At 37.9% G+C, this 10,442-nt stretch overlaps 1 protein-coding gene across 1 annotated transcript; it reads left to right on the plus strand.

Annotated features, from left to right (window-relative positions):
* Positions 1 to 8,588, plus strand: LOC149004072 (nucleobase-ascorbate transporter 1). Its single transcript, XM_089168825.1, has 14 exons — positions 1 to 214; positions 3,316 to 3,413; positions 3,831 to 4,007; positions 4,335 to 4,435; positions 4,524 to 4,599; positions 5,416 to 5,475; positions 5,563 to 5,750; positions 5,841 to 5,937; positions 6,343 to 6,429; positions 6,842 to 6,900; positions 7,019 to 7,110; positions 7,236 to 7,313; positions 7,398 to 7,558; positions 8,097 to 8,588. The coding sequence occupies exons 1-14, from the start codon at positions 139 to 141 to the stop codon at positions 8,307 to 8,309; spliced, it is 1,563 nt and encodes a 520-aa protein (XP_089024951.1). The 5' UTR covers positions 1 to 138; the 3' UTR covers positions 8,310 to 8,588.
* Positions 8,589 to 10,442: the final 1,854 nt, after the last annotated feature.

Consider the following 10,442-nt stretch of genomic DNA (forward strand, 5'->3'; position numbering starts at 1 on the left):
GAGGGACTTCACTAGCTTTGCATATTTTCCCTTGCCTTTTTTCTGCTTTCCTTGCTGTCCTTAGTAACTCTTTTTCTGGTCATCTGTTCTTCTTCTTCTTCTTCTTCTCTGTTCTACCAAGCTCTCTTAGCTTTTCTAATGGCGGATATAACTCATCCTCCTATGGATCAACTTCAAGACCTTGAATATTGTATAGACTCCAACCCTCCATGGGGTAAGTTGTCTTGTCTTCTCTTTTCCTTGTTATCTTGCCTTCAAACTACCATGCTATTTGGTTTTCATAGGTAGACACCCTAGAAACAATAGTGCTCTTTCAGGCTCTGGAGCTGTTACATTGTTGCTCCATTTCTTGAAAATACCATCTAAGCAAGAACTTGTAAATTCATTATTACTGCTATTTTTGGTGGACTGAAGCCATGAATGTGGTTCTTTAGAAAATATCTGAACTTCCTTCTGTTTGTGCTTGTAAAAATTTTCGTTGCTCTTTTAAATGCACTGATAGTGATAGTCCTTAAGTGCTTAATGTTAAGATTGAAGCCATGGTAGGCTAAGTAATATGATGAGCAAAGTGCAAGTGATGTGTTTGGTGGTTGTAGTGGTGAGGCTTATGTTCTCAAAGTACTAAGCGAACATTGAAAAGTTAGTTGTGATCTGTGTCTAAACTTTTTTGTGTACAGAAGATGCATTTTGACTTGCTTCTTATTCTTTTTTTGATCTTTTCAATGATTAGTTTAACTGGAGGTAGTCTGTATATCGTTGGTCACAAAGCAGAAGGATGATACAATCTGCCATTTTTTATCTGCTGGGGAAGGCTTGTGTTCAGCTGATTCAATGAAGAATCTCTTTGTAGGCCACCCTTTTCCCATAGCCATATTGGTGATGGGATTGTTTCCTTTTTGCAGCATTTGTTGTTACCTGCTGTTTGGATATCTAAGGGTAGTCTGCTGTATTGTAGTTTGATGGTTGTCTTGCTCCTATGTTTTCCTCGCTGCTCATGAATAGGACACCAATATTGAGGTCAATGGGATTGTGGCCTAATTTTTGGTTAGTGGTGGATAAATTTAACACTTTCTAGTCAATGCAAGTGGAATGATTGGAAGCATTTATATGGATTTCTATGTTGATTTTGAGATTTCAGAAACACAAAATGCGAGATATACTTCCCCACAAATTGTGAAAATTCTCCATTTGCGTGGAGATGCTATTATAAGAGTAAAATGGAGGCTAGACCTGACACTAAGGTAATCCTAAGGTAATCCTAGGGTACAGGAGAATCCTCCTGTAACTAAGGGGACAAACTCAGCTGTGAGTTTCATATTATGTTGATACTCAATTCCAGCTCCTATACTTGATTCCAGTTCCATCAATGTTTATAAAGCTTCATACTGGGAAATGAATTTTCCATACCATGCAATATAACTATTTTTCCAGCAGTGTTCATGGTCTGGTCAGGATAAGACCTTTGAGTTCCTGAATGATTTCCTGCTCCAAGTCAGAACTGAACAGCATGTTTTCCTTGATTAACTTTCCTTAGAGCCTCAAGATGCTTTATGCATTAGGGTTCCGAATAAAGATGATACCAATGTCCTCCAGGAAATTAACTGAACTTTGGTTTACACAGTAGAGTTCCAATTAAAGATGATACCAAATTGAGAAAAGGAAACATCTGAACACTCACGCCACCAAAGGAATGGATAAATCTCTAATCCAAGTCTATACTTAGCATCCACTGATAATCTAACTTGTTCTTGCTTGCTAATAATTAGTATTATCCTGCTGTGTAATGTATTAGTTTGCATATCTCTGTTTTAAATGGGGATGTGGATTTTGTAGCTGGATTATATTTTTAATGTTGTCACCTATGGTTATTCCTCATTGCCAGAAAATGTTATGCTCTGTAGTATCTTGAGGTTTGATTGACAATATTGCAGCCACTTTAGTAGGGGAAACTAGCCCTTAGGGATTGTTTCATGTTGCAACCTTGGCTTTGTGTTTTCCATTCCTGTTATCTGAATAAACTCTCCCTATCATCCAATGTTTGAAACAGGAGAAGGGTTAACATAAATTCGCTATCATGGAAAGTTAACTGATTTCTTGGTGCACACATGGGGGGGGGGGGGTTGGTGCTGCAACTTAGGTTGGTAATGATTGAGTCAAACCGAACCCATCTTTGTTTGTGTACATCCTGCATCTGTTACTTTATTTTATGTTAATCAACTTATTTGAATAAATGAATTGATAGTGTCAAAGGAATTTGTCTTCATGGTTGGTTATGCAGTTTGACTGACCTAAGCAATCCTAGCCAAGTTAAATGATGTTAGGTTGGGCTAACTTGAAGGCAAACTGTGACACCCAGAAGAATAATTGTTCTATTTTAAACAAATCTCTTGTGTTAGCATGGCATTAGTTAAAATTGACGCCTTTAAAGAAAAAAGGACATGGAATGTATACATTATTTTCTCTTTCACCCTACATGTACAGATATACTGGGGTTCATATTATTGTATTACCAACCTTAAAAATTAGTATGGGGGTTGCCATACCATGACATTTGGAGTTCAAGTGACCAATAGCAAATATATGGTTGCATTACTGCATCAGACTTATTTGTTGTATATATGATATTCAAATGTATATGCATTCATTGGCAGTTCAATGGTGGTGAAAATCCCTGCTCCCTGTTGTGTTTGGTCTGCTCTAGCCCCTTCCTACACTTTTATTTGGGAGGTTTACTTTCCTATCTTTCTACTGATTTGGAAATTCACTTGCCTGTCCCTTTCCCAAGGGGGCTTACCTTGCTTCGTCTCATATGTATGTGACCCAGCATTCCTTGGGTGTCCAGTTTTTTTTTTATGCTTATAGTTAAATGCTTTTCAAAAAGAGGTATAAATGATGTGCGTTTGGGATTATTTTTAATTTTCATTGTAAATGGAGAACTATAGACTGCATATTTCATCTCTGTCTTTCATAGCACTTGAACAATAAGTTGGTCACATGTAAAACAGAACCATCTAGAATCACCATCAACTATGATTGTGAAAAAGGAATGACCGAATGAGTTCACTTTAATATTTTTAAGTAATGAACTCAGTCCTTCTGGTGTTTTTTAAGCTAATGCTTTAGTAATTGTTCCTTATAGATGTTGAGTTACGCATTCAAATGCTAAGCAAATTCATGACATCCCTTTCGAACTCCAATGAAGTGATGGTATATCACTCGGTTACTTGGGTGGTAAATGTTTGCTTGTGCTGCATACTGAATGTGAATTATTTATTTTGTTTCACCTTTTTAATGATTTAGAGCTTTCTTTTGCAGCTGAAACTATCGTATTGGCATTTCAAAACTACATCCTGATGCTGGGCACTACTGTGATGATCCCTACATTCCTTGTACCATTGATGGGTGGAAACCATGTAAGTTGTATTATAGTGTCTCTATTAGCCATCATCCTGACTTACTTCGTTTTACAGATGGAAACATGTGATTTGGATCCACCATTTTCCAGATTACATCCCACAGAATTCCTTTGTTAGAGACTAACCTGGTTGAGTGTTGTAACTGTCTTTCCTATTGGGTTATTGCTTTGTCATTGATGTCCTTATACTTGCTTAGCAAAAACATTGTTAAATGGATGTTTTTGATCATCCAATCTGATTAACTTTTTTGCACAAGAAATATTTTGGGAGAAGGCATCATGCATTGTCAAGTATAAGCCCTTTCCATTGCAGTTTGGGAGAATAGATATGTTGCGAGAAAAAGCCTGTGTATATTTTTTTTGCATTTTCAGTTGACTTGACTGTGGTCTGTTCTCTTGATTAAAAATAAAACAGGGAGACAAGGCCCGGGTTATACAAACTTTGCTGTTCGTATCTGGTATCAATACACTTCTGCAAGCTCTTTTTGGGACGAGGTTGCCGGCAGTAGTTGGTGGTTCTCCTGCATATATAATACCCATCGTGTACATCATTCATGATTCATCATTGCAGCAAATTCCTGAATCTCATGAAGTAAGTTCTCACTAGCTCCCTCTTCTATCTTCCCGCTAAATGTCTCCCTCTCCACCTCAACTGTGACTATATTGAGATTAAATCTGACAACTGTCACAAGCACTGGGGTTAGTTACTATTGAAAATATTAAGCAAGGTTTACCCTGTATAATGTATTCCTTTATTTACGCATGCAGCATTTATTTAATATTTTCATATAAAGGAACTCAGATTTATCTTCATTTGTCCATTTCTTCTTTGTATATATGCCTCTATTTAACCATGGACCATTTATCTAATAGGCATTTTGTGTAAAGGTACTAATATTTATCTTGATGTCTCTTGTAGAGATTTATACAAACAATGCGAGCAATCCAAGGAGCACTTATTGTAGCATCAAGCATACAAATTATCCTCGGTTACAGCCAAGTTTGGGGGCTTTTCTCAAGGTATACACTATAGAAATGCTTCATTTCTTCAAATTGTATTAGTAGCTGCTCTGAATAGCCAGTATTCCTAGTTCTGTGTTCTTCACAGGTTTTTCAGTCCTCTTGGAATGGCACCTGTGGTTGCATTGGTTGGATTGGGGTTATTTGAGAGAGGATTTCCTGCGGTACGTATTGCATTTTGATGGAACAATGTTTACCAGGAACAGCTCCTTAGTCCAGGATTGGTTACTCTACTAAAACAAATCATAACCTTTGCCTGGTCTGTTATTCTTTTTCTGGGTGGCTCTACACATTTTCTCCTACCTCTTGAAGGATTGTAATAGACATTTTAAAGGAGGATGTTTGTATATGGAGTGCACAATGAATGACTGGGTTCACCCTCCTACAAAATCCAATGTTAGGGTTACTAATGAAGTGGAAATTATCAGGATGGACTATGTCTATGTCTGGATCTATTATGTTTCCTCCTAGATTCTGACAATACTGATGTCCTATCTGATTAAAACTTGATTCATTCATGGCATATTCGATTATAATTGGTCGTATACTGGTAAAGCTATATCCCATCTGATTAATATCTGAAACTTTCAAATTAGTATTTTGGATCACTTATAAAATGACAGTTAATATAAAGAAGGGGCTGGGGTTGGGAATAGAACAGAGGATAGCTGGTTAAACACAGGTAAATTTTATCTTATATCCAATCACCAGATTGTTATCTGGATATTTAAAATGGATATGAATACAAATATGGCTTTAATATCTGTAGAATATTTTCTTTCGGTACTGAATATTGGTGAAATTAATAACCAGATGCGCATAAAGATATATATAGCCAGTGTTTGGTGACTTCAGTCCGTTTAATGTCCTGACCAATGAGCACATTGTATGCCCCTATGTTACCTCTCTTTGCTTGGTTCCTGTGTTAACTTGCATGGTGACATTGTGGTGGAGAAATTGATTATTGTACCGATGTTTAGGTGGGAAATTGTGTTGAAATTGGGATACCGATGCTACTGGCAGTTATTGGCTTGTCACAAGTGAGTGGTTTCGTCAGGTTGAAAGATTATTTGCTGATGTTTGTTTATCTCCTTGTTTTCGTGAAGTTATTATCTTGTGAACTGCAGTATCTGAAGCATGTTAGGCCAGTCAAGGATGTTCCCATATTTGAAAGGTTTCCCATACTGATTTGCACTACAATCATTTGGGCATATTCACATGTCTTGACTGCTGGTGGAGCTTACCGCAACAGGCCTACAAAAACACAAATAAATTGTCGCACTGATAGAGCTTATCTTATATCCTCTGCACCATGGTAAGTAGCCAGAGTTACTTTATTTATTCTGGGTGGTTATGTTTTAGGTTAATATTACCTGCTTGAGTTCAATTTGATGGATTCTTTCAGGTTCATGTTTCCCTATCCTCTGCAATGGGGCCCACCAACTTTTGATGCGGGCCATACATTTGCTATGATGTCTGCAGTTCTAGTGTCGATGATAGAGGTACTTAATTTGGCGTAGAATTCTGTCCATAACTGCTACAAGCTTGTTCCTTGACTCGGACCATATACATTACACCTAAAGCTAGGTGAATGAGTCATGCTAATAATCTTAATTGCCATCATAACATTCTAGTCAAGCCTCAAGGGCCAAAGTTATCAAAGTTTGTGCACCCAAGAGAGTCATGGTATAAATCCTGCTGCGAAAGCTGGAATCTATTGCTCTGTAGTAGTATATCATATTAGCTCAAAAATTTCCTGCTAGTTGTCCAACTGAGTTATGGGATCTTGGATGTGAAGGGCAATTTTATGAAAACCTTAAGTCTGCTTGTCCTTCATGGGTACAGAATAACCTACCTTGTATGTGGTGGTACCATGCAATTTTACTTCTTGTTTTCTCAACCTGCAGTCAACTGGCGCATATAAAGCAGCATCTCGTCTGGCAATTGCCACTCCACCTCCTGCTTATGTGTTGAGCCGAGGCATTGGTTGGCAGGTTAGATATTTTAAATTTACATTTTCTATGAATTTAGCTTGTACCCTAAGCATGCTTCTTATAATATATCTGCAATCGTGGCTTTTACTTCTGTATGGACTGCCTAGGAAAACAGAAGTCAAATTGCAGACATCTAATCTTTGGCATATCAAATGAATAGACATAATTGAAGATGGATTGCTGGAAGAAAAAAGGACAGTTCTTCCTGTGTCATCCACTGGACTTAAAGTTTGCATGCATTGCTTATATGTTTCTGTACAGTTAGTTCACAATTTTGGCTTCTGTTATGCATTTCACTGTGGTCCTTGTCATTTTACTTCTGGTTTATGGCTTGAATTCCAAGGAGCCAATGGTTTTGGGACATTAAATATGCAGGGCATTAGACTGAGTAGTTGTTGTTGTACATATGCAGGGAATTGGTGTTTTGCTTGATGGCCTTTTTGGTACAGGGACTGGTTCTACTGTATCAGTGTATGACCACATTCACTTAATCCTATGCACCATTGGGCAATTAGTCTGTCTTCTTTTTCTTTTCTTTTTGTTGTTGTTTATAAAATTACAGTTGAGATACATTGACCACATATATCAGGGAGAATGTGGGGCTTCTCGGACTAACACGTGTTGGTAGCCGAAGAGTTGTTCAGATTTCTGCTGGCTTCATGATATTCTTTTCAACCTTAGGTTCGTTCTTACTACGTTTGTTTTAAAACATGTTCTTGAAAGATTAAACTTTCAGTTTGGTGGTAAGAAAGTTCAGATAATGTTAATTCTGCACCTACCTAAGCACCCTTCTTCTATCTTCGCAGGAAAATTTGGAGCTCTCTTTGCTTCCATACCCTTTCCCATATATGCTGCACTTTACTGTATTCTCTTTAGCCTCGTTGGTATGTGATAAGCTTGTAAAATTTTGGTATTTTTTTCTTCCCCTGCTTTTCCCCCATATTCACTTGTTTCTCATTTGTCTGCAGCCTCAGTTGGACTATCATTTCTACAGTTCACAAACATGAACTCTATGAGAAATCTTTTCATCACTGGGCTATCACTTTTTCTTGGGATATCTATCCCACAGTATTTTAGTGAGTACTGGCGTTCTTCTCTTCATGGTCCTGTTCACACTCATGCAGGATGGGTTAGTGAATCTCAATCTCTACAAGCCCTTTTTTTTTTTTTTCTTTTTCGTTCTCTGATGGAACTGGACAACCCTTATTATGAGAGGAAGTCAAAAGGTACCCTTATGGTTTGCAGTCATCACACAAAATTGTTACACATGTAGTGGGATGAGTACTGAGAATCTCCACTCAACAATTAGGAGCGAGAAAAGCTTCTAGCTCAATGGGTTTGTGTCATCAAATCAACTGTTCTTCCATAAGAAGCATCAGACTGGAGGATTTTTTTTTTTTTTTTTTTGGGGGAGGGGAGAGGTGGACATATTTGCTGACACATGCCCATTGTCACTGGGCGTCTGCCCTTCGCTGTTCACTGGAAAAGATCAATTTGTGTGTTAAGACCGGTGCTATGACTGTCAAATCCAGAATATTTCCCCTCTCTGGTGTTCACGTACTTTCCCCAAATGAGTGCAACATAGTACCTTTGTGTATCTCATTTGGTAAGTCTTTTGGGTATTTGTTTGCAATACGATAACAAAATCCTTTTGGTGAAATTGGCAGTTCAATGCATTCTTGAATACCATATTCTCATCACCTCCAACAGTGGGACTAATTGTTGCTGTGTTCCTTGACAACACATTGGAAGTGGAGAAGTCAAAGAAGGACAGAGGGATGCCTTGGTGGGTGAAGTTCAGAACATTTAGAGGTGATAACAGAAATGAGGAGTTCTACACTTTGCCTTTCAATCTCAACAGGTTCTTTCCTCCCACATAGTATATTACAACTTGGCAAGCTGTGAAAAAACTCTAGTTCTAGTGAAGATTCTCGATTGGAGTTGAGAATGACCAGTTTTTTTGAGGACTTCTATGCAACCATTGCTGCTGCTGTAATTTTGTCTCACTATCACTGAATGTGGTCTCAAGCACTGTAAAGCATTTGATCTAGGCTCTGTAGGATCTGATGTAATAAGATTAATTCTGTATCTTCTTACTCATGTTTTGATTCAATTTCACCCTGGAAGTAATGAAACCAATCCACCGGATGTTGCCATTATTGGGTTCTTAATTACAAAGCATACCCGTTGAAGTCTCATTTTCTCTTTGAAGAAACCCATAGTTGTAGAGTTCTCCATTTTTGTGCCATTTTGCACCAAGTTTATCTGCTCAGTCCAGTGAATCAGCCATGTTTCGACCAAGAATGAACCAGACAATACGACCAAAATATTGTTGAGAAGGTTGGCAGAGGATAATTTTTTTTGGTAAAAAAAAAAAAAAAAAAAGGAAAGAAAGATGCCTTACCTCATCCATATCTACCTGTGGCAAAGCCTTCGTTGAATTGTCGGGTGTGGAGAGTTGGAGTTTTCACATTAAGCCGTCTCTACTAGTGTCAGGGGCTGATAGGTTAGAACAGTAACTTATGTCGATGTCATGTTAACCAAAGAGAAGATGTGCAACCACCTTAAGGGATCCATCGGCTACAGAAGTTATAAATCGCCTTCACCTACCATAATTAAAGGTAATGCTCATTTATTTCTACTCTACCTACTAAGCTCTTCAATTCATGTTAAGGTGTGACACTTTGGCAAATTTCGCTGGTTCACACCCTAGCGAAACTAACTAACAAACTAGCGAAATTTGTCAATTTTTGGAAGATCAAGCAACAACAGATTCGGTGATTTTGATGAAGATACCGGCGACAAATCTCAAATTCTGTGACGCGAATGTGGATTTTAGCCTGTATTTCACTAGTTTGTCGGAAAATTGACGATTTTTTTGCGATTTTGCATTTTTCTAGCATATTTGAACATATCATATTTCGGTTAGAAAAAAGTTTTGCCCTCTGCCGCTGAATTTCCGTCAATATTAGATAAAATGTTCTACCATAGCTAGCAGTGTAGTTGGGTAGCTAAAAGCCCAATTTGGAAATGGTGTTATTCTTGAATCTTCTTATATTGTGGCTGATTGACTACCAAAATCAACGCATACTCATTCTTTCTTTGTGAATTTGTGGATAGATCTTGAGCCAAACAACCAGAGTCAACCATGATCCATATGAAGGAATGAGATTGAACAAGTCCATAATCTTTTAAGAAACCCATGTTTCTATAATTCTCCCACCATGTCAGCTCTGATTCTGTTTAAGCATGTGAAAGCATGTGATTCATTTCATCTAAATTTGGTACAGAATTAAAAAATTCGTCAGATTGTAACAGTAGCAGTCCTCCCTCGACCAATTAGAAAGCCACAGTTCCTTCACAATTTATACCTACTATTAATTAATACTAAATAAAATAACGCGGGAAAGCAGCAGCGGCGCTAAATTAATCTTGTCCCCCACAATCCCGGCCTCATACCAACTTGATTCTAAAACCTCGCGTGGGCCCCGCTAAACCATTTAGTTAAATTGGATTAAGTATTGCTAAAATATAAATTACAATTTTTTTTTGGGGTAAAGAATATAAATATAAATTACAAATTAGCAACTACAATGTTTTTCGTGTCTAATTAATTGACTATTTTTTTGTATAAAAATGGAATATGCTTCTAAGAAATGCGAATTATATTATATGTTAGCGGGTGGGGCCAACGAAAGATCTTTATGACAAAAGGATGATCTACCGACTCATCATGGCCCACAGGCCCACAACGCGTGGATATGTTAATGCTGTAGCCAGTGCCACTAGCTCCTGTAGATAGATAAGCATGGGAGAGCGACCCACGGATCCTATCCAAAAACTATAATGAAGACACCAACAACTCTCCATAGATTAACTAATAGGAATGCGCCACGTAGGATTTTAATGTACAATACATGTGGCATGTAATGGGCTCTGGTGGGCCGGGCCATGGGCATGGACGTTCATAGCTTTCTCTTTCCTTCCTAAGCCCAGTGAGTATCGTGTTTGTA

Source organism: Hakea prostrata, chromosome 9 (genome assembly GCF_041222555.1).
Source record: "Hakea prostrata isolate BN-2017 chromosome 9, UWA_Hpros_2, whole genome shotgun sequence".
NCBI lineage: Eukaryota > Viridiplantae > Streptophyta > Magnoliopsida > Proteales > Proteaceae > Hakea > Hakea prostrata.

Coding starts and splice junctions, on each gene's coding strand:
- LOC149004072 (XM_089168825.1), top strand. CDS start 139: ATGGCGGATATAACTCATCCTCCTATGGATCAACTTCAAGACCTTGAA. Junction 7,314..7,397: donor TATTCTCTTTAGCCTCGTTG/GTATGTGATAAG, acceptor ATTTGTCTGCAG/CCTCAGTTGGACTATCATTT. Junction 7,559..8,096: donor TTCACACTCATGCAGGATGG/GTTAGTGAATCT, acceptor TGAAATTGGCAG/TTCAATGCATTCTTGAATAC.